Source organism: Leucopleurus acutus, assembly GCF_964270905.1.
Source record: "Leucopleurus acutus genome assembly, chromosome: 6".
NCBI classification, from domain to species: Eukaryota; Metazoa; Chordata; class Mammalia; order Artiodactyla; family Delphinidae; genus Leucopleurus; species Leucopleurus acutus.
In genome coordinates, this window is record NC_139149.1 from 76,011,708 (window position 1) to 76,036,252 (window position 24,545).

Below are 24,545 nucleotides of genomic sequence, written 5' to 3' on the forward strand. Positions count from 1 at the left end.
GGAGGTAATAGGGATTTAGCGAGACAGCAGTGTTTTTAACCTTTTCACTGAGGTATGTAATGTATGTACAATACAATAGAGTATATAAATCTTAATTGTACAGGTTGTTGAATTTTTACCTATGTATACACCTGTATAGCCTTATCCAAGCCAAGATATAAAACATGTCTATCAACCCAGAAGGTTCCCTTGTGCCCTTTCCCTGTCGATCTCCACCCCTACCTCTCCCCAGAGGTAAAGCAACACTGAGTTCTCACTAGGAATTAGTTTTTCTAGAACTTCATATAAATGGAATCAAAATATGTACTCTTTTACATCAGACTTCTTTCATTAGACAGAATGTCAGTGATATTTACCCATGTTATTGTACATATTATTCTTTTTTATTGCTGTATCTGCAGTGTAGTTATCTTCAGGTTTTTGTAAAACGATTTGAAATAATTTCAAAAGAAATGACTAGGTTTTCCAAGAATAATAAATAATTGTCTCACCATGAAATAATTATATATGATGCTTTGTAAAACATGGACAGATAAATCCATAAGAGAAGGAGTTTAAAACCTAAAATTTGTGTCATCTTTTAGGTGTATCAAACCGAATGATAAAAAGGCAGCACACATCTTCAACGAGGGTCTAGTATGTCATCAGGTCAGGTATCTGGGTCTTTTGGAGAATGTCCGCGTGAGGAGAGCAGGCTACGCCTTCAGGCAGGCCTATGAACCTTGCTTAGAAAGATACAAAATGCTTTGTAAACAAACATGGCCTCATTGGAAAGGACCAGCAAGGTAAGACATTCATTGATCATATTTAATTATGAAGTTTTAAAGCATACAGATACCATGTTGTTTTCTTCACATGCTGTTTAGGCAAAACAGAATTCTATGAAAAGTTGGCTATAACCTCTGTTTTGGACCATCTTAAAGCAGGATACCACTTTGTGCTGATTCTTATTAATTATAGAAGTCTTGGTTTTCTTTAAGGTTTAAACACGGCTTATCAAATCCACATTTGGAACTTGTATGTCAATAAAACTTCTAAACTATGTCGTGGCAAGTTAGCAGGGGGAGAATTTGTAATTGATGGGTATATTTGTGTAGACTCATACAAGGGTAGAGCTACAGGCATCTTGGATCACTGCTCTCAGCTCTTCGGGGGTTTTTTTCTGGGGAATTAACCCCAGAGAGAGTGAATGGAGGGTGGGGGTCCCACTCTTTGATCAAGTCTATACCAACCGAGAAATAGATACAGGAGCAGATAGGGTTCACAGTGTCAGTGTTATTGTGAGCAAAGCTGGATTGGAGAATATGGCAGAACTTGGGGCCATGTGGCGTTCGGCTTATCTGCCCTAAATTGCACTCATCCATCCAGTCACAGACAGAGTGCTGGACCACTGCAGACTCATCCCATGGAGTAGCCCCTGTGAGCTCTACATGCAGAGAGAACTTGTGTGCTGGCAGGGGGGCTGCTGCAGAAGAGAAACCAGGCCTTGTCTGTGCAGTGACCTTCCTTCTGCTCTCACCAGTCCCAGAAGTTGCCCCCTTTCTGCAGGCCACAGAAGCTCTCCCAGCTACTACAGCAGGGCAGACGTGCCTGTTTTATGGGGATTTTTCTTTCACTATACTGGTGTTGACTCCACATTGTCACTGGACCTGGCCTTTCACAGGAAAATCAGTAGGATTAGACACTTCACCGTGTATTACAAGAAGATAAACTCCAGACATATGGTGTGGTCCCTGATGCATAATTCAATACCCAAATAATGTAGGGTCTGGGTACTATTTCATTTCCCACTGCTAATTTCCAGGGTATTATGGTCAGCATCTACTATAATACACAGAACAAGGATTCACTCCCAGCCTGGCATCCAGTCCACAGGTTGGTGGGACGAAGTTTAGTACTAAAGACTGACGTTAAATCCACGGTCCAGGATGGAGAGGTCAGAGTCAAGTCCAGACCTTGCTCCCACCCTGTGTTCTTTCGCATCCCATTGGCCTGGCACTTAGCACTCTTGGGACCTGCCCACAATCTGAGTAGCAGGAGCAGTGTTTAAAATGTTTGCAAGAAGTAACTGAGTGGGTTCAAAATAGATGTGAGTTTCTTGCATACCCTTCTGGCCCTGGTTGGTCCATTGTTACAAGTATATTTGATCACCTCTGCTAATGAAATCAAGAAATTGTCTTTAATACCATATTTTCTTAGAATACGTAGTTCTAAACCCAAAATGCTTTTTGAGCACTTACTAGATTTGGTTAAATTTGTGGAATTCACTCTGGAAATTCTTTGATGGAAGGATGCTTACTGAAAGATCATTTATACTTGGAAATGAAGGTATTTTTTTATACTGCTGAGAACCTAATATCATGTTTTAAGATAAGATAGCCTATTTTTGTAACTCAGAAAATTTGTTGTTTCTATTTATTTTTATAGAGCTGGTGTGGAGGTTTTGTTTAATGAATTGGAGATTCCTGTGGAAGAGTACTCCTTTGGTAGATCAAAGATATTCATTCGAAACCCAAGAACAGTATGTAATCGAAACGTTACACTCTGAATTTGTGTCATAATCATATGGGCAAATTCTTAAAGGATGTTTAACTTTATAATGTTACCCGAGGTGCTACCAAGAATGTCACATTTTTGTGTTTTTCTGCAAATATCCAAAGGGGTGGCTTAATAAGGGATAATGGAAGAACATTTGTATTTTTTATGAAACACCAAAACTTTTGTGCTGATAGATTGTACAGCATTTAAGAAATCATAAAGAAACTGGTATTACAATAAAACCTCCCTAACTCGTAAAAATTGGAGGTTACTTCAGTCTGTATTTGTAATATCTGAATTATACAGTAATTTTAGGAAAGACAACCCTGCTATTCAGAGGTACACGAAGGCACCCAAATTAAATTTTTTTTTTAAGTTAAAAAGAACACTTAAAATTCTACTTAGTGAAGAACTCCATTGGGGCCTTTTTATAACTGAATAGACTAGCATGAAGTATAATTTACATAGCAGTTTATTGGAAATTTGGAGAATTAGGAAAGTGTTCACATCGTCTGAGAGAGACCTTGCCGTCGCCTCCCTTCCAGTAATTTCATCCTCACAGATAGTATGAAGGTACATCTAGAGCTCAGTTCAGCCCTTACATGATTCGTCATAAATTCTAAAACACTGTACTCTAAATTGTGTATCTTGCGTGAACTCATCCCAATAGTTTTCTTCTGGACTACTATTCATAATATCTGTAAATAAGTTATTTTTTTTTTCCTCAATGTGGTTCACTCCAACATTGTGACATTTTATTTCCTGAGAATGATGTTCACATATGCCACGAGTTTTTGTGGATTTTTGATAAATCCATCTATTATTTATTAGTTATTCAAATTAGAAGACCTGAGGAAGCAGCGTCTTGAGGACCTGGCCACTCTCATTCAGAAGATTTATCGGGGGTGGAAATGTCGCACACACTTCCTGCTGATGAGAAAAAGCCAAATTGTGATCGCTGCCTGGTACAGGAGATACGCGGTGAGAGCCCCTAACATTTTTTTGAGCTGTAATCACGATGCTTTTTTTTGCAAATATTTGTTACATACTTAACTGTGTAGGTATTTTTTTTTTTTTTACATACTTCATCCTCTGAATGACCTCGTGAAATGGGTGCTTTTCTGGTCCCTTTTTTAAAGATGAGAAAACTAAGTCATTGAGCTGTTAAGTAACAGCTACTATGAGGCAGAGATGGGGTTTGAATCCAGGACAACGTCAAAGCTCTAGTTTATCTTGCTGTCTTCCACTGATGGAGATACATGTAGTGGGAGATCTACATCTTGAATTTGGTTATCAGATTGGAAGAGATAATGTCATTTAACCCTTTGAGTATAGTAGGGTCAATTTTCCCAAATAATTGGCTGTTTTCCATTTATTGTAGGAAGACTGAAAATGGCTTTAATTCCAGAAAGCTAATGCCACATTTTAGTAGAATTCTGGGTTTGGGTTAAAGGGTTGGATCTCCTTTAGTCCTCAGATATCTGGCCCTTTGGGAGAAGACTCCAAAATAAAGTATGTTTATTTAATTGATATGGAATTTCTTTGGGGAATTTTCTTTCTCACTCAATTATAGATGTTTCATTGGAGGCATAACAGGTTTGAGGGGAACCTGAAGGTTTACCTCTAGGCTAACTTGAACTCGGCATTGCGTTCTCACAAAATGAATTTTAATGATAAGAGCACTGCTTCCAAACACATTTTCATTCTCTGCTTTTTCACTAGAGAGTGAGTTGGAAAATGAATTAAAATTGCAGTCAAATCTCCTTTAGGGTGTTCTTCCTCTTTTTCAGCTGTAGAGAAGTTTTGCTTTAAGGGTGTGTATAATCAGGACATAATTTATGCTGACCTGTTCTCATGTAATACATTTTAGTGTATAATTTCCAAGTTTTAGAAATTAATGAGTCACTTAAATGAAAAGTAAGGAAAAATTATGTGATCTTTAAAAGAATATCTTTAAAATTGCTTCCTCACGTTAAAAGAGTGTAACCAACAGTACAAGTGTTAAAGTATGACCCTAGCCAGCCACGTTAACGATGGGTTCATTAACATGTATCCTGCAAAGGCCCAGAAGACTGTTGTCACCAACCTGGCTGCACATAGCAGTGGTACTTGGCCCTTCGGCAGATTCATAACGCTCTGTTTTCTGTTTGCCTGAGAAAGGGAGGACCCACAAATAGGCAGTCCTCAAGGAACCCCTTTTATTCTTTCTTATTTTGAGATCATTAAGAAAAACCAAGTTTTGAAGCATCCTGAATTCATCTGTATTGAATTCTACCAATAGTTTTGAAACCCTTATTCTGCCAGGTTCAGGGGATAGCAAGGTGAACCAAACAACCTGATTCCTGACCTCATACAGTTCATGGCTAGTGAGGGACAATATGCATTTAAGCAAATAAATAGAACAATGACAGATTGTAGAGTAAGTGCTAGGAAGGAACTAGAGAACTGAGATAAAGAGTAATGGGGAGACTGGAGATTAGATAGGGTGGTCAAGGAAGACCTTCTGGAAGGGGCCATTTCATCAGAAGGATGAGGAGTAAAGGCAAGGAACCAAAAATAGCAAGTGTTGTTTCCACCCTCCCTCCCAATAAGGAGCTTTTGTATCTCGAGATTTTTAAAAAGTCACCATATGTATCATTAATTTGTGATTCTGAGAGTTAGAATGATAAATAATAGCCCAAACTTTAGAGGAAGTATTAATTTTGCTCTAGTGTTATTTCTGTTTTAGAATTTGAACTACAGGCACACCTCAGAGACTTTGTGGGTTTGGTCCTAGACCTCTCCAATAAAGCAAACATTGCAATAAAGCGAGTCACACAAATCTTTTGGTTTCCCAGTGCACGTGAAAGTCATGTTTAGGCTAGACTGTAATCCATTAGGTGTGCAGTAGCGTTATATCTTTAAAAAAAAGTACATACCTTAATTAAAAAATATTTTGTTGCTAAAAAATGCTAACCACCATTTGACAACGCAGGGTTGCCACAAACCTTCAATTTGTAAAAAAAAAAAAAAACAACAAAACCCGCAATATCTGCAAAGTACAATAAAACAAGGTATGCTTGTAAATACCTCCACCAGTTAACTACAGTTATCCAAGCCAGTGATTTTCCCTTGACCAGATAACTCAAAGATTTTCCGAATGACCATTTTCAGTTACTACTTATCTTAAAATCCATATTCTGTGCTATTTCATGGCTCCTTGAGGTGAATTTTAAAGACAGTTATTTTCAAGCCATGTAGGAATTTTGAAAGAAGACATTGAGGTACCAAATGAATGTCAGAAGTGATGGTCGGATATTGTAGGTACAGTTTAGACCCTACAGCCGTAGACTATCACTCTGTGTGGAATCTTAGAGATTTTCCAGCTCCTCAGTTGACTGATGAAGAGACTGAGGTCCAGAGAAGGTGGTGACTTGTACAGGGTCCCAGGGTTCTCTTTACCTTTCTCTCTGGCACCCTCTTTTGTTCTGCTGCTCATTTTCTCTGAGCTTCCAGAACATAGCCTAGAGTCTTGGGAGCATCTGTTCCCCCTCAGAGAAAGGGAGCTGGGCAGTCTGCCATTTCCAGGGTCTGAGTCACAGCCTGGCTTCAGTATTTTGTTTGAAAAGCTGTGAAATTTCATCACAGATGCCCACGTTGTAGTGAATATTCCCCGCTAAATACAGTAAGCGCTCACTTCTCTAGGGATAGTGTTCTAGCAGCCTCCACTCTCCAAGGCATTGGCCCTGGAAGTAAGGGCCTCTGGGCATCGAGCGTGCGAGCCGACTCTTGGGAAGATCTCCCTGGGTCTTCCTTAACCTCCCCCACCTGGAAATAACCTCTGCTGTAGTTGAACATCCTCACGGGTTCTGCTCTATGGCGAGTAGGAGCTCAATAAATAAAGTTTAGTCGATGGATAGGAGTTGACTTCAATTTGTTAGCTGGTTTCCCAGCTTGAGGCAGTAAAAGCAGCAAACCTAGAAGGAACTGGGGACGTTAGAGGCTGACCCAGTGAGTAGCACGCTGAGAAATGGCACCAAGAAGAGAGAAGGCTTAGGAGCAGATGCAGAACTCAGCGTGTATTCATTCATGTGTGTTCATTGGGTGTCTGCTAGGTGCTCGACGTCGTATTATAACAGCATGACATAAAGAACAGATGTTAATAATGGTGGGTCCGGAGTCATTTCGAAATTAATTATATTTACCATCCTTGAAGCAAACTTTGGATTAATCATAATAATTTTGGATTGTTGGATATTTTGATTTCTGTACTTATTGGTTCCCGGAAAGAATATGGGTGATCGAGAGTTCATTGCGCTAAGTGAGCAAATTCTCTTTCTCAGTGTGCATGTTATGGATATGTAAATAGAATTGCTGATATCTTCCCCTTTCATCCTACAGCAACAAAAGAGGTATCAACAGATAAAGAGCTCTACCTTGGTAATTCAGTCTTACATCCGGGGTTGGAAGGTGAGTTTAAAAGAAGTGATCCTTATTTATGTGAGGTTTTCATGTTCTTTACAAAGGATGATGTCTCTGGGCTCACCCTGCAGGGGAGGGTTCCTCATCTCCTGCCTACCCTGTAAACAGTCAGATGGAAAAAATAAATATTATGGGCCAAGCTCCGGCCCTACAACATGTCTTGGCTGCTTCCTGCTTTCTTTTCAAGAGCTTTGTTCTCTGAGCAGGAAGTCCTTGAAATAATACCGTACATGATTTCAATATCCTCTTGCCCCCCCCCCCGTTTGCGAGGGAAGCTGTAGCGCAAAAGGCTGTCTCACACTGTTGCCTCCATACCTGTGAGCCCTGCCATACGTCAGCACCCCAGCACAGCGCCTTCCATGCCTTCCCTGTGACCATCTTGCAGGCTGCGCCATCATGATTGAAAGATCCTAAGCGCTGGCTGTCCTAGTGCCCCCACCACCTGGTTCTGGGTCCTTCCTGCCAAAGTGTGATTCAGAGTCAGCACACTATAGCCCACAAGCCAGATCTTGGTTCAGGAGTCCTGCCGTTTCCATTGCCCTTTGTCTAGGCCTGTGGGCAGCCCAGGTGCTTAGTGGTTGTCCCACAGCAATTGCCAAATACAAGTCTGGTGTGCTCAGAGTAAGTGAGATTGCTGCACACAGGTTTTTCTTTGACCTACTACCGAGTCCTGGGTCCAGGCGCCCAGTCTAGAGACTTCAGAGGCAGAACTCAGGGTTCGCCTCCAAACCGGCTGTCCTCCTGGCCCCCACTAAATCATTTTCAAGCAACTGCTGGAAAGAAGCCACTAGAACTGAAGCAGTGAGATAATTTTATTTTATAGCAAGTTTTTAGCCATCTCTTTTGGAAAAAAAGTGCAGCTACAGTTCCTTCCAGACAATAATAATAAAAGTGATCAAGTGGATTTTGGTGGATCATTGGAGATCCACTGACCACCTTCTGAGAACTGTTCCTTCCATCTGCCGTGTCCAGTTTGTATTGCTGTGGTCAGATTTTTTCCTGTCACGTGTCAGGGCGTGGGAGGCTGCTGTCTATCTGAGTGGGGCCACACTGTCACGCTTGATAATGTCTTCATTTACCACCTTCTCATGGTCCATTTTGGGCTAATAAAGCAACCTTCCCTTTTCCTTTCTTTAAGCTACTGATTTTTCCCTTGAGAAGGGGGATTATGATTATCTCTTCAGGTAGTTTTCTTCAAGTCACTATGGATATAGTTTTTTGGTGTTAATTTTCTATCTTTCTGGGTCATTCTGTGCTTTAGGCCCGAAAAATCCTGAGGGAACTGAAGCATCAGAAGCGCTGTGAGGAAGCAGCCACCACCATTGCAGCGTATTGGCATGGTACCCAGGTAGGCCAGAGACGCCCAGGAAGGCAGCGGGTCAGGAGTGATGTGTGGAGCAACGGACCCTCCCATTCGGGATTCACTGGCTTAAGCTCCTGAGCACGTGTTTGCCTCTTGCTCTTTCCAACGTTTCGGTGTGGGGTGGTGGCACACGCTTCTGTGTTTACTGTTTGATGGTGACCGGTGTCTCTCTTCCTCTTTCTCCATTGGGAATCAGCAGTAACCTTTCTTGCCTTAAACTTTTCTGTAACTCCTTTTCAAATGCATCACAGGCGCGAAGGGAACTGAGCCGGCTGAAGGCGGAGGCTAGGAATAAACATGCTATTGCAGTTATTTGGGCTTACTGGCTTGGATCTAAGGTACTTGAAATGCACATCCCATCACTCCCATCCTGGAATCCGCAATAATCAATCCATATCTCTAGCATCTCAGGGGATGAAGACCCATGGTTAACAGTGGCTCACACTGGCGCATGTCCTAGTAGCCACATTTAATAACCCTGGAGATGTTCGTGCCAAGAGAGCACGTTAGGAAGCTTAAGCATGCGTAGGCAAAAAAGACTAATTAATTGCTTACTAATGAGGTACTAGCATAGTTGCTCTTTTTTTTAAACTCTCGAGTAACATGCATGTTTAGTTTTGGGGGGGGGTTTGTTTGTTTTTTACCCCCCTAATATATCCTGGCAGTTTTCTGAAGGGGTTTTTATGCGCTATGGGGGCATGATGGGAATGTTAAAGTTTGGCTTTCGATTGGTCTTCTGCAACATGTTAATAATAGAAACACCTTTAACGCATGCTCGACAAAAATATTAATCCATGAATGAAATTGTTTTTTAGGCTCACTGTGGCAGCTGTTGATTATTATAAGCAAAATATTATATGTGAAAAGAAATATCATCTGTGATTTAGCAGAAAGCTCTGTTCATGCAAAGCTAGCTGTAATTGCCCCTGAAGAATCCCAGGAATTTCGGCATCAGCTGTTTGTGATCAGAAACAAAGGCCTCCTGAAATACTCTCACTAATCCCCAGGCAGAGTCGTGGGCTCTGTGAACGTTTCACATATCCCAAGGGAGGGAGCACTTTAGATGTATTTGTTACTTAGAAAATCAAAGATCATCTCTGCTAAGCATGTGTATCCCAGTTAGAAACTCAAATATCATTACAGTCCTATGTTTTTAAGTCTACCTTGTCAACATTATAAACCCGTCTTGTGAGAAAAATGAGAAAAGTCAACGTTTGCCTGTATAAAGATGTTAACTTGCCACAAACTAACCAAAGTTGTTCATTTGTGTTCTCCCCTGAAAATCTGTGTGGAACAGACTAGTTCCCTTTTATAAACTGAGGGAGCTGTCTTAGCAGAGGCAGAGGGACTCCTAGACAATTACTCTGGGCTTTCTCCACTGAATGAGAGAAATCCATTTCCCAGCCTGAGTACTGTAATGTAATGAAACCTTAGTGCCTGTCTGTTCCTGTCTTTTAAAATAGCATGCCTCAGATTAATTTTTCCCTAAGATTGATTTAAACCTACGAGTTATTTCACTTTTTTAATCTTGCTTCCATATATTTCACTGTTTAGGGCCTTACCTAATATTGAATTTTGATACATGCTACTTCTAATTTTCCAACTGGAAAAAATTGGGGGTTTTGTTGTTTTTGTTCGAAACTTCAGAGAGGCAACCTTTATTCCTTCCAGTTTTCTAAATGGTTGTTCACAAGAGTTATCTTTTTATACATCCAAATGCATGAACTCAGGAATTCACAGCCTCTTTAGCCCCATGGGCTGGCAGCAAAGGGAAGTCTATGTAAATCGTTAGGTGCCACTCACAGATCTAAGGCTTTGATGAGGGAGGGGAGTGAGAGAGTGTGGAGAAGGGAGTGAAGAGGGAGAGAGAACAGGGGACAGAAAAGAAACAGAATGGAAGTAAGGGGGAGGGCAGGGGAGTGCTTCCCTCAGGTACCCTCCTCTGGGACAGAGTCTCAATGCACCGAAAATACAAGGGACTACGCTAGCCTGACACTGATGCTTTGGGTTTAAATGATTGTGCACCATTTCTCTTTCACTCTGAAATCCTGATACATAAATTGGCTCTTCTGTTTGGTGGGGTGTCTTTTTCTGGTCATTTGTGCTGTCTGCATTGGGCCGTCTCTTTTATTTACCATCTAAAACATTCTAGGCTCGAAGGGAATTGAAACGCTTGAAGGAGGAGGCTAGGCGTAAGCATGCAGTTGCTGTCATTTGGGCTTACTGGCTTGGACTGAAGGTACTTCCTCAACCTCTTCTTTCTGTCCACGGTGAACTCAGTGAAGCCTAGCACCTACTAACTCTGACCAAACGATTGGTTATGCTTGCTCATGGTCTGCACAGTCTTTTACAATGTCATCTTGCCTAATTTGGTTTCCTTTTGAGAACAATCCTGTACACCAAAATTTTCTGATTTTATTGCATTGTCTTTCTTTAAATAATAAGTTAAAAGTAATAGCGTATTACTTTAAATAGTAATGTAGCATATTTTATTCTTTGTTATCCAAGTTCTGTTTAATGTTCTCTTTATGAGATTGAAGATTTTTTTTCATTTATGAGACAGAGTTACAGCAGTTGAGCTTAGAAGCTGACCTACCATTGCAGTGACCAGCCTGGGGATATTGGGCTTTTGTTTCCCTTTACCCATCTATTCTGTCCCATTGACGGCTCCTGGAGCAGAGCTTTCTTCAAAGTGCCCATCGTTCTAATTGTTCAGCATAGAAACGAAAGGGTTTTGCATAAATATACAGATTTTGACAAATAAGACCAGCAGTAGATCATTCAGGTTAAAGAGAACTTTAGATTCAAATGCCCTCTAATTTAGGGCGGGGTTTATTTTAAAGCAATACTTCCTACTTGAGGTAAGCTTGCATGTTAGCGAATATGACTCTGAGCTCTGGAAATCCTTGAGAACGACCTTTAGGCAATATAAGGATTTTGTCTTCCTAATATTCAGTTACTCCTCACTGTAGGGAGCCATCCATATTGTCATTTGGGGATAATTAGGCCTTTTTTTGACATTTCCTCTTTGTTATTTTTACTATAATACTATAATTCATTTTTTTTAAATATTTGAATATTCTCCAGGAAACCATTGACTCTGAACCTGAACTGTTTTAGCAGTATCTGTAAACTCTGCTTTGAACAATCTGTGTTTTTCCCTGAAAGTTTAGCCTATAAAGTTTTAGTAAATTAACTTTTTTATTATAATGAATATTCATCAAGTAATTGTTGAGGTAATTAAGAAGTAACTTAAATATGAATTTAAGATGTTCTATTTCAAGAATTCTGAACAAGTTCTGTTACTGCTTTTTTAAAGTTAAAACGGAGGATTTTATTTCCCATTTTATTCACATTCTAATTTGCATTCTAATTTTCATAAAAGGAAGGAACAAACAACATTGAGTCGGGATTTTTACTCTCTATAATGATTTCTACCAGCAACATCATGTTTATCTTCAGTTTTCTGGATTTAACTAATTGCATATGATTTAAAAAGTACTTTTAGGTTAGAGTGTATGCTAGCATCCTATAACCCAAATTCAGTTCACAGGTGAATACTGTTTTAGCTGAAGTTAACTGGGCTTACTCTATAGACATAACTGTCTTTTTTTTTTTCCAGTTTCCACAAAACAGGAGTATTTTAATATGTTACCATTATTGTTATAAGATTAAACATCTTTGAAGTCCAAGAATGTAATAATTTTGTATTTTTTTAAAAAAAGAAGTATGTTGATATGAACAGTAATTTTGCCCTTTTAAATGATTTGATTCTTGTGGAATTGATTACAAAGTTCAGTGGACCCTTTTTAAGACCCCGGGGCCCATGAAGGGAACCCATTCTATATGCCAGCATGTTGTCACCAGGCCTCTTCTGTGTGTAGCTGTTTTTCAGGAGAAAGGGCCTGTCCTGTGAGTATCAAAAAGAATGTTGCATTGAGCTCAGTTACAATGAAATTCAAGTAAATATAGGACTTCTAGTATATTTCTAAGGATATGTTTTCATGAAACTCACTTTAACTTCTCTGCTTTTGTACACTCTTACAATTTCAGGGGCTAATTAATAGGTATCATTTTTCTTCTTGTTCCTTCTAACCTTGTAAGTGAGATTTGAAATAGTTATAGAAAACTCCATGGCTAAAAGAGAAATGATAATCAGTAACATAAGATATGAATTAAAGGAAGAACTGCCTATGTGGTGTATGGGAGAATTTTTAACCCTTAATAATCCACAGATGTAGAGAATAGGTCTGGTGCTCAAATGCCCAGAGGGACCAGGCAGGTCACATGGACGAGGGAAGTAGCCGATGGAAGGTAGGGTAGGAACCGCGGGCCTCCTGCGGGCCTCCTGCAGTTTGGAGGTTACAGCTCTCTTCCAAAGGCAGCAATGGCTGCTCTGGTCCACTCAGTCCTTGTCATGTGGGAATAGGACTCACTGTTGCTAGATCTTAGAAAATTGTAAGAGAAACCTGCAGCCTGAATTCCTGTGTGAAGGTCTTAATTTTAAAATGTGCCTATAAAACATTTTTCGACAATTGGTTACTAGTTTGCTAGTTTACGTAAAGCCCCTAATGTAGAAATATTTTGAACATGTGCAGTTGAACCCAGAAAGCTAAAGATATAAGAAAAACATACATAATGTCTGAATTATTCAAGTAGGCTAATATTTTGCTAAATTCTAACTCTCCCATTTATAACTGAATGATGATAAGCATTTTAAATGTTTTCCCCCTCAGTTTCCAAATTTAGCTATCATTCATTCATTCATTTAGCAAACACCTCAGTTATTTTATTTGTTAGACACTAGTATACAAGGTAAATACGACAATATAGCAAGGAAGAAATGGTAAACTAAAACTGTAATATGAGGTCTTAAGTGCTGTGATTAGTATTAGTAGACAGTTTGATGGGAGTAGAGGTAAGAGAAAAAGTAATGCAATTAAATGGGAGAAAATGATCATTCAATAGCTTCCTTTTAAATTCTTACTTTTAGTCACATTCACTTCTCAGTATGCAGTACTAAAGTCCTGTCTTCATATGCAAGGCTTTTGGAAACTGCCATATATTTCTTCAGGCATTTTTTTTGCCTTCTAAGAACAATTTGAAGTGAAAATTACCTTATATAATTTTTTCTGGAATGTATTTTGATTTGTGTAGAGTTTGCAGCTATGCCTATAAAGCGTTTCTCATCAGATTGTCAGGCTCTTTAAAAACTAGTTAAGAGGATTAAAAACATCAAAACACTCTGGTATTATCTTGCATCTCTGAATTTCTTTTCCTCCAACTTAAAACCCACTGTCTCAGTATGCTTCAGTTATTTTACTGTATCCAGAAAGACACTCATAAATTTACTTGTTCCATCTATGTTCGATTTTACCAGAGGTGTTATCACCTTTATGGGCATCTGCTGGCCGCGCATTAACCTCTGTATTCTGCTGCTTCATTTTAAAGGTCCGCAGGGAGTACAGGAAATTCTTCAGAGCCAATGCTGGAAAGAAAATTTATGAATTTACACTTCAGAGAATTGTAAGTTTATACTTTACATATGGCTAATTAGCATTACTGCATTAACTAGTTAATAGCACCAACTCAGTAATATGTGACTTGTTTGGTAACGATTAAATCATAACTGTGCCACTGAGAGTTTGTGACCTTTTTTATCATCGGTTCTAAAATTCAAGTAGAATTGTGTCAGAAAGAGGCCTGTACGTGATTAATCAAATATTCTTCTTCTTTGACAGAGAGAACATACTTCGGGGAAAGTGAACCCAAGAAAGCCAGGTGTCTTAGTTCAGGCTGCTATAACAAAAATGCCATAGACTGTGTGCCTTAAACAATAAACATTTATTTCTCACAGTACTGGAGGCTGGACAGCCCAAGATCAGGGTGCCAGCATGGACTGGTTCTGGGGAGGGCCTCTTCCTGGTCTCCTCGCATGACAAAGAGAAGGGGAAGCTAACTCTTTTCCTGTCTCTTCTAAGGGCACTAATCCCATCTAGGAAGCTCTGCCCTTATGACCTCCTCTCAACCTCATTACCTCCCCAAGGCCCCACCTCCTAACACTATCCCTTTGGGGGTTAGGGTTTCAGCATAGGAATTTGAGGGGAATGCCAAGAGCTTGCCCTGCTAAACTGCCACGAGCGGCTGCGAAGTAAGGTTGGCAAACAAGCTAGTGGGTGGAGGGGTGAGGGAGAGCAAGTCTGTGCCCCTCTCCCGGGATGGATTCTGAAGTTCCCTTCGATCTTTCCAAAAAGGCGTAGATGTAGTGGTGAAGAGCGCACACTCTGGAGACAGCTTGCTCCACCGCTCACAGACTTGCGAGCCTCATTTTGTCATCTGTAAAATGGGGATAATAATAGCATTAAACTTGTAGAGGTATGGTAAGGATTAAGATGAAGTAACACTATAAAGCTCCCACAGTGCCTGGCCCATGTTAGGTGCTCTAGAGCAGGGGTCCCCAACACCCAGGCCGCCGACTGGTACTGGTCTGAGGCCTGTTAGGAGCCGAGCTGCACAGCAGGAGGTGAGCATCAGGCAAGCGAGCAAGGCTTCATCTGCCGCTCCCCGTGGCTTGCATGGCTGCCTGAAACCTCCCCCTCCTCCGTGGAAAGACAGTCTTCCACAACACCAGTCCCTGGCGCCAAAAAGGTTGGGGACCGCTGCTCTAGAGCAGCGCTGTCCAGTAGAACTTTCTACAGTGACGAAAATGTTCTGTATCTTTGCTGTCCAGAAGAGTAGCCACTGGCCACGTGTGGCTAGTGAGCAGTTGAAATGTAACTAGTGTGACTGACGAACTGGATTTTTAATTTTTTTAATTACTTAAAATTTAAGTATAAATAACCACCTGTGCCTACTGGCTACCTGTTAAACACTGCAGCTCTCTAATGTTGACTGGTATTAGTATTAATATTAAAATTAGTATGCGCGTTGGTATTCTTCTTTTCTCTTAACCATTTGGTGGAGCTCAGATTTCTCCAACCAATGGGAAGAGTGGAATAGAGACTTTCCAGAAGCGTTACAAAGTCTTATGGACTAAAACTTGGTAAATTCCACTAAAGACTGGTTTCTTTGAGTCTGGTTTATGTCAAACAGTGTTTTTTTTCTGGTGTATTTTACTCATCTGGTATTTTTCTGTCAAACCCAACACAGGTGCAAAAATACTTCTTGGAAATGAAAAATAAGGTGCCTTCCTTATCTCCGATAGATAAGAATTGGCCATCAAGACCTTACCTATTCTTGGATTCTACTCACAAGGAGCTGAAAAGGATTTTCCACTTGTGGAGGGTAAAAATTGTCTTGCTCTGTTTTTTCAGAGACTTCTTTTCGTGTATTTTGAGTGTTTGAGGAGTGTTACGTAAAAGCAGAATCTTCCTCTAGCCTCAGGGAGAATTAGTTGAGGAAGTTGGTGTTTTTGAAGCGGGCAGCGTGCTTGGCTTTCTGTGAGAATTCCTAGAGCCCCAGGTGCTCCTGTGACATCTTCTCTCATCCGTGGTTGGGAAGGAAAGAGCAAGGCTGCATTGTCTTTCCCGTCCAGATTCCAGTTGCTTTCAAGTAGTTGAGTTTTTTGGTTTCGTTTTCCTCTTTAGTTGAAGGAATATTTGCTGGAGGTAGAAGTAATAAAATTTGAACATCTTCATGTGAGTAGTAAAGTCTCGAAAATAGTATGAGTTTACTTTCTATGAAGACATACATAGACACACGTGAGAACACACACATTTTAATGGACTGGGGGGAAGAAGCTCTAAAGTCACCCAAAGGACATTAAAGAGATTAAAATTTCCCTACCTGAGTGAAAGGGAAGCTGAAAATCTACTTGACTTGGCCTTATATTTTGGCTCACTTAATTTTATATGAGAGCATAACATGTAATTTAGGTGGTGCTCTGTGTGGAATACATGGGCTACTTGTACAGAGGTTGACTGCATTTCAGTAACGTAGTTGATATATGGAATGCTAAATATATGTCATTCAGATAGAATGGAATCATTAGGTTGAAGGGCTTGTATTTAGTAAGTGAACGATTGATGGATACGTCTTCTGGGAAACTTTCCTGCCCAGTACTATGGGCTTCTTCTTAACTGAATCCATTATGTGTAGAGACATTATCACTGATCAGTGATACCAGCACAGCATATAGAACTGGATTCTGAGTTCTGTTCCCTAACTTAGTGAGTCAGTTTGGCAAGATTGACCAATGTCTTCAATGTTCATCTCCCCCTTTGAGTCTGATATGGAAACTATTTTCAGAAGTAATGACGGGGAGCTTCTAATGCTGGGCATCCGCTCTGCCTGTCCTTTCCCCCGGCCCCTGAGCCTTGCCTTTACCTCCGTTGAACTGGGGGTGGAGAATGGGAGGGATGAGTTTATTCCAGGGGTGGGCAGCAATGCTAGCATTCCTTTATATGATTATGTGGGTGGTTCTCAACCACCCCTGAACTGAATTTCTTAGAGAGTTCATCTAAAGAACCTGGTCCTGCCCCTCCCGCCACCCCCGTCTCCTTTCAGTGCAATCTCAGAATCGGGTGAAGGAAAGATTTCTCAGGTCCCGTGTCCACGTTATAAAATGGTAATGGAGGATTCGGAACAGTGCTTTTCAAACCATAGGTGATAGCATACTTGTGGGTCATGAAATCAATTTAGTTGATTACTACCAGCATTTTAAAATGAAATACAGTACGATAGAAAATAACGGAATATACGACATCGTAGAAAGGATAAGTATTGTTTTGTGAAGCTTTTGTGTAAGTTGTCTATATGTGTGTCTATAAATATGTGCACTGGGTTGTGATGTACCATGTTTTCCTTACTGTGAGTCTCTGAAAGAGTATGATAGCTCAGGACTGTGGATGTCCAAGGGCTGACGTCATAGTGGGAGGAAACGGTACTCCCAGGGGGCCCAGGCCAGATGTTTTGAAATAGCCTCGCAAGTTCTGCCATACAAACAGTAGTTTTTATGACATTTTCTAAGACCAACCTTTTAAAGCTCAGGAAGGAAAAATTCTCTTGGCCTTTTAAATGAATATTTCATACACATGTACGATTATTCTTACTGCTGTTAAATTGGCTTAGCATATTTAAGGATGAGTAATGATTTATTTATATAAGTGATGTCCTTCTGTTTTTCTTCTTTTCATATCTCACAGTGTAAAAAATACAGGGACCAATTCACAGACCAACAGAAACTTATTTATGAAGAGAAACTAGAAGCCAGTGAACTCTTCAAAGACAAGAAGGCTTTATACCCATCTAGGTATTATGGCTTTGCTTTACCCATAAAAGTCAATATTTTAAAAGTTTCTCAGATATATTCGTAGGCATTTTCTAGTGGGTTTTGATTTTAGTAATACACAGGTTTTTAATTTCATGAATTACTTTATGATCAGCTGGATATGAATGTAACACATTTGAGCGAGGGCTTCCATAGTATACGTAGAGAAGTGAGATCACATTTGTTGGTTTTACTCTGTTGGCATTACCTGAACACTTCCTAAATAATTAGAGGTTGTCATTTAAAATAAAAATTGTCTAGGCTGTTAAGATAAATTTACACTGTAAATTCCCGTTAGTTTTCTGTAGTTTTTGGACGCTAGCTGGTTTCTGATGGCAATCTACTGTAATCACCACTCCAATCTTCCTGCTTTAACAAGCTGGGTCAGAATCTCACTTGTAAGGTAAATGAAGAATGAGCCAGTCTGTCACTTTCTGAGGCACTGGCCCCTGGTGGCCTTTGGTCGGCTGACTTATTGGCTGTGAGTTCACTGGCCTCTGCAGCAAGTTCAGTTCCTTTATTGTAGACACCAAGTACTCAGTAAAAGAAGGAACACCAACTGCAAGTTTGCCAAGTGAAGTTCTTGGTAAAAACTGCTTATCAGAGTATTCTTACATCTCCCAAGTTCATCGTTTTCCCCCCTAGGATTCCTATCCCCTTTACATCTGGTGTTTCTAAAAAAGTAGATTGTACAATTTCAAGCCAAATCTGTAACAACTTTTAGCTTTTCCCAAAGAATGTCTTAGAGATAAAAATACATTATATGCTAAGTATATTCACACGTACTGCATGTGGGGTGTCTGTATTCTCTACGTCTACACATATTTGAAAGCGCTTCTTCCTAAAGGATTAAATAAGCAATAAGTTGCCAAACTCATTTGCTTTAGATATTTTAAATGGCACAGCTTCCTTGGTCAGCTGACTTGGCTGCTTGAGGGGGTGTGTACGCTCCCCTCAATCAAACACAGCGTCTAAATCCAACGTTGTTCCAAGTGCCTGCTCTGTAAAGCATATTCAGACGGGTAGATTGTCTATATTCTTTCTCCACCAACTTAATTCATTCAACTTTTTCTTTATATGTCTTTCAGTTATAGAGTGACCTTCTTAATTAACATTCCCTATGGATGACTCTTTAGAAACTGGAAGGAGAAAAAAATGCATTTTTGAAGAAACAAACTTAAAGACTATTAGCACTTTGTATTATTAAAACTGTGTTTGAATATGAACAACCACCAAAAAATGTTCATATCAAGCCAAGTCCTCTTGGGTAGTTAGATTAGTTTTCGGGGATGGTAGCGTGCTCACCCTCTAGCATTGAGAGAGGTCGAATCGTTTACCCTCCCACCGCTGTGTGAAGTGGCAGCCCTTAGGGGTGCTGGCCTTTTCTGTCCTGGGAGCTGTGAAACACTGACCACCTACGTGGATTTTCTTCCCTGATCCTCCACACACAGCACAAGCATTTAAAGTTGTATTTGCAAATTGCGAGAACGTTATAGCTCAAAGTGAAGCCGTGGTTTTTCCTCGACGTCTTTGAAGAAGCCTCCCCGTCACCCCGCAGGTCTTTAGGGAAAGCCACCTTGGTGCCGTGTGCGTGATCACGCCTCTTACAAGAAGTAGTTTGGAAGAAAACTGCTCTAATTCTGGATGTTTGCCTTGGCCACCTCTGTCCATTTAGGGGCATATCCTAAGAGGAAAGGCCCGATTTTTCTTTCATATATGGCCTACTTAGAGCTAGAGTTACATGATAATATTAAGTGCTCTGCAGTTTTCTTCTCAAGTGGTTGCTCTGGATCTGTTCTTCCCTAGAAGGCCTACTCACTTCCTTACTCTCTGTGAGAAAATGAAAATTTTCTCTGGAGCAGGTGATTTGTGTTCTTTTTACCATTGCTACGTATTGTTTAAAGATATTAATGAATCCTGTGTGGGCAGCTGTTAACCTTATAATAACAGATTAAAAGGAATGACCTATTCCTTCCTGTGAGTCCATGCACATGGGTCTTGGCTGTCCTACTTGTGAGTGATTTCTTTCTTGGTTGTTCCATGTAATAAGATTTTTATCAAAGTCTTACCAACCAAATGCCATGATCACATCAAAAATATATTTGAGGTGATTCCTCACTGTAGTTTTGATTTGCATTTCTCTAATGTTGTTGCTGGAGAGGGTGTGGAAAAAAGGGAACCCTCTTGCACTGTTGGTGGGGATGTAAATGGATACAGCCACTCTGGAGAACAGTATGGAGGTCCCTTAAAAAACTAAAAATAGAATTACCATATGATCCAGCAATCCCACTACTGGGCATATACCCTGAGAAAACTATAATTCAAAAAGAGTCACGTACCACAATGTTCATTGCAGCACTATTTACAATAGCCAAGACATGGAAGCAACCTAAGTGTCTGTCGACAGATGAATGGATAAAGAAGATGTGGTACATATATACAATGGAATATTACTCGGCCATAAAAAGGAACGAAATAGCGTTATTTGTAGTGAGGTGGATGGCCCTAGAGTCTGTCATACAGAGTGAAGTAAGTCAGAAAGAGAAAAATACCGTATGCTAACACATGTGGAATCCAAAAAAAAAAAAAAAAAAAAAATATATATATATATATATATAGGTTCTGATGATCCTAGGGGCAGGACAGGAATAAAAACACAGACGTAGAGAATGGACTTGAGGACACGGGGAAGGGGCAGGGTAAACTGGGACAAAGTGAGAGAGTAACATTGACATATACACACCACCAAATGTAAAATAGATAGCTAGTGGGAAGCAGCTGCATCGCATGGGGAGATCAGCGGGGAGATCAGCTCGGTGCTTTGTGACCACCTAGAGGGGTGGGATAGGGAGGTTGGGAGGGAGATGCAAGAAGGAGGGGATATGGGGATATATGTATACGTATAGCTGATTCACTTTGTTATACAGCAGAAACTAACACAACATTGTAAAGCAGTTATACTCCAATAAAGATGTTAAAAAAAGAAAAGAAAAAATATATATATATTTGAAATTTGAATTTCAAAATCAACTGACCTGTTACCTTTTTCTAGTTAGTAGTACTTCCATGTGAAACCATTTCTTACGTGAGGAACTTTTTGCCTTTAGTGTTGGGCAGCCATTCCAAGGGCCTTACCTGGAAATCAACAAGAATCCCAAGTATAAGAAACTCAAAGATGCCATTGAAGAAAAGATTATCATTGCTGAAGTGGTGAACAAAATTAACCGTGCTAATGGGAAGGTAAAAACGCTAACCCTGAAGACCTGTAAGAAGTGTTTATCAGTTGGGACAGTTTTCTGAATGTTAAAATTTGCATTTCGGAAATAGACTCACAGACATAGAAAACAAATTTATGGTTACCAAAGGGGAAAGGAGTGGGGAGGGGTAAATTAGGAATTTGGGGTAAACAGATACACACTACTAAATATAAAATAGATAAACAATAAGGTCCTACTGTATAGCGCAGGGAACTATATTCATTATCTTGTAATAATCTATAACAGAAAAGAATCTAAATATATGTGTGTGTGTGTGTGTGTGTGTGTGTATGTATAACTGAATCACTTTGCTCTGTGCTGAAACTGGCACAACATTGTAGATCAACTATACTTCAAAAAAATTTGCATTTCGTATACTCTACAGTGATTGTGAATGGAGCTGTTTTCTCTTACCTGTAAGCTTAGGTGGAATTTTGCTTGTTCTCTGAAATTTTTGTGAGTTACAATAGATTATCTATGTTCTTTAGTGTGTTCTCGTTTACGTAGGTGTGCATGCTGAAAAATATTAGAATAATATTTTCTACATTTCTACAAATAACAGTGCTTTAAACTCATGAACTCTTTTGGGGGGATTTTTGATCATTGGTTTTACATCCTTTTTTGTTTTGGTTTCTTGTAGAGTACATCCCGGATTTTCCTCTTAACAAATAATAATCTCCTTCTTGCTGATCAAAAGTCTGGACAGATCAAGTCAGAGGTTCCCCTGGTGGATGTAACCAAAGTATCGATGAGCTCACAAAATGATGGCTTCTTTGCCGTCCACCTCAAAGAGGTAAAGCTTTAACGATTGATTTGACTGAAAGATTTCTGCATTGGTCCAATCTCTCAGAGACTGATCTAAAATTTTCCACATGTGAATAATCCTATTACTTGAAGTTTATATATTCTGTTTACCGACCTGCAAATTTGGTCTGTATTCACTCATGTAAAATCTCAGGCTTGGTTTTTCAGTAACTAAATAAGATTAATGACTCTTTTTGACTCGTTCACTTGAGTCCTCATTTCACTGAGTAGCTTTTTGTTTACACCCACCATGATGTGCCTTATTTTGAGACTAATTCCTAGAAATATCAAGACATTCAAAATTATACTTCCTTCTTTTGTTTCTTCTATCTATTAAATTAGTAAATGTCTTCTTGTTCATCATTAATTTGGGGGTTTTTAATTAAAGGATGCAACTATAATAAAACAACTGCCTAGTAATTTTGACCTAAAGATTTTTTAATGTCAGCTTAACTAAGACCTACTGACTTGAACTGAGTGGTTAAGAGTGTAGGCTCTGGTATTGGTGTCACTTACTTTACAGTGACCATGGCCAAGTCATTTAACTTTAATATGCCTACCTAATTTTCCTTTTCTTAAAATAGGGAAAATATTAGTACCTACTTCATAGTGTTGTTATAAGGGTTAAAAGAAACTATGTAATGTGCTTTTAGCATAGTGCCTATCACATAACAAATAGTCACTGAATAAACAGATGTCAGCAAATATTAATCATATATAGGTACATATACCTAGCTAATAGATAGTAACCTATCTAGCTGATGCTAAACATGAGAAAATCCCATAAGCTTAGTTCAGCCTGTTTTCCCCACTCTGGATTTTAGCCTAAAGGAGCCTATTAAATCGGTGATTCCGAGCCTCAATTATATATTAAAATATGCTGGTCCCCAGGCCATTTCCCCAGTCCAACCGAATCAGAGTTTCTTGGAATGGGGCAAAAGCATCCTGTATTTTGAAAGCTCCCCAGCTGAGTGCCTTGTGCAGCTAAGGTTGAAAGCCACTGCCTGAGAGTATTTGTTGGAAGTCTTTTTGTTGTTGTTGTTCTTATTTTTTTAACCAAATCATGGAGGAGCTTTTAGAACAGCCCTTTCAGAATGAGTTATAGGTTAGGTCAGTGCTTCTCGAGCCTGAGTTCACCCAGGGGTCTTCTTGTGGAACCATCTGCCGTGGGCCTGCGGTCAGGCCTGAGCGTCTGCTTTTCTAACAAGCTCCCAGGTGATATGGATGGTGCTTCTGGTCCGTCGACCGACGTGGGGTGGCAAGGGCTTAGGTAACCTTACTAAAGTGCTCGGAGCAACTTGGAAGAAATACTGCTTCTGTCATTATTGTTTATTCGGGAGGATGGCCTCCAGGAGCTGATAGTTTTAAAGAGACTGTAAATGTGTTTTCAGACAAACCTGTAAACACGTACCTCCCGAGCTGTCTTTAATGATGATAACCTGACTCTCGGTTTGTCCTTTCAGGGCTCGGAAGCAGCTAGTAAAGGAGACTTTCTCTTCAGCAGTGATCACCTGATTGAAATGGCCACCAAGCTCTATCGGACGACTCTCAGCCAGACCAAACAGAAGCTCAATATTGAAATTTCTGATGAGTATGTTCATGAATGGTGTGACTATGCCTTCTTTTAACTTGATTGTTTTAGTTGAGCGATCTGGTCTCATTCATTTTTACAACTACTACTTATTATGTACCGAGTGTGTGTCTGGCGTGTGTTCTAGCTGATGGATGGGCAGCGAGTGACACTGACCAAGTCCCCACTTTCACGTACCTGACATCCTAGTGGAGGAGATGAACTAATACATAGGTGGTGTGACTTTGGTTAGTGTCAAGTGCTTGTGGAGACAAAAAAAGGCAGGTTAAAGGTCAGATGGTGTTAATTTTGATATGGAGATCAGGGAGGCCTCTTTGATGCGGTGACATTTGAATCGAAACTGGAATCTAGGGAGATGCCTTCCGGGGGAGGCAGCAGGTACAGAGGCCCCGAAGCAGGAGTGGACGTGGTGGCAGAGTGAAATGGGGAGGAAAGACCCTGGAGCAAGAGGCAGAGGGACCCGGCTGTGCAGAGCCTGGTAGCTGAGGTCAGGAATTGAGATTTTGCTGCTGATGAAAAGTCACTGTGGGTTATGGGCAAGAATGTGGTGTGATCCGATTTATGATTTTTGAAGAGCTCTCTGGCTGCAGGGTGGGGAATGACTGTTAGGGAGGCAAGAGTGAAAGCAGAGAAAATAGTTGGGAGCTTCTGTGAGCTCTTGAGGGTAAGGACGTTGAGGCTTAGGCTAGGGTGTGAGTAGGGGAAGTAGTGAGAAGTAGTCAGGTTCTGAGTGTGATTTGAAGGAAACCGAGAACTTATTACCATACTGGGTGTTAGGTTTGGGGCCTGAGCCTCCATGGTACCATTTACGGCAGTAGCTGACACTGAAGAAAGAGGGGTTTGGGGGTGGCTGAGGCGTGGGGAGTCAGGAGTGCCGGTTTGGGATGTGTTAGGTACTTGAGATACCTTTTCTCACATGTAAACGAGAGTTATAGAGTAAGTGTTCCATGTTGACAGCGGTTCACTAGTGTCAAGACGGCTGTGAGTTTGAAATTCGCTTTTTTGGCTTCACGTTAGGGCTCTGATTGTGGAGACGTGATTTGTATGCAGATTGGGGCATCCGTCCATTTATTAAATCGGTCAATATGAGATCATTGACATGAGTTTTAGTTACTATGTGGATTGACACTTACTTGATTACTTTCTAATAGATTGTTTACTATCTGTGTATCTACTTCCTTGCACGCAGAGTAAAAATTTGCAACAGCATATCGCTCAGGAAATGATTTTATTTACTAATGAAGATTTTGCCAGCCTGTTCCA

The 24,545-nt window shown here is 40.2% G+C and overlaps 1 protein-coding gene across 4 annotated transcripts in view; it reads left to right on the top strand.

Moving 5' to 3' along the window:
• MYO1B (myosin IB) overlaps positions 1-24,545 on the top strand; it is a 182,901-nt gene that overhangs the window by 152,696 nt on the left and 5,660 nt on the right. For 2 of the 4 annotated variants that reach the window (XM_082841300.1, XM_082841298.1), the window contains exons 18-29: positions 585-785; positions 2,428-2,521; positions 3,370-3,519; positions 6,919-6,987; positions 8,261-8,347; positions 10,515-10,601; positions 13,814-13,888; positions 15,512-15,646; positions 17,506-17,612; positions 20,738-20,870; positions 21,528-21,680; positions 23,155-23,282. In XM_082841300.1, coding sequence (XP_082697426.1) covers positions 585-785; positions 2,428-2,521; positions 3,370-3,519; positions 6,919-6,987; positions 8,261-8,347; positions 10,515-10,601; positions 13,814-13,888; positions 15,512-15,646; positions 17,506-17,612; positions 20,738-20,870; positions 21,528-21,680; positions 23,155-23,282 — 1,419 coding nt within the window. Of the gene's footprint in view, positions 1-584; positions 786-2,427; positions 2,522-3,369; positions 3,520-6,918; positions 6,988-8,260; positions 8,348-8,613; positions 8,701-10,514; positions 10,602-13,813; positions 13,889-15,511; positions 15,647-17,505; positions 17,613-20,737; positions 20,871-21,527; positions 21,681-23,154; positions 23,283-24,545 lie in introns of all 4 variants that reach the window. The other 2 variants (XM_082841301.1, XM_082841299.1) reach the window with 2 other exon arrangements.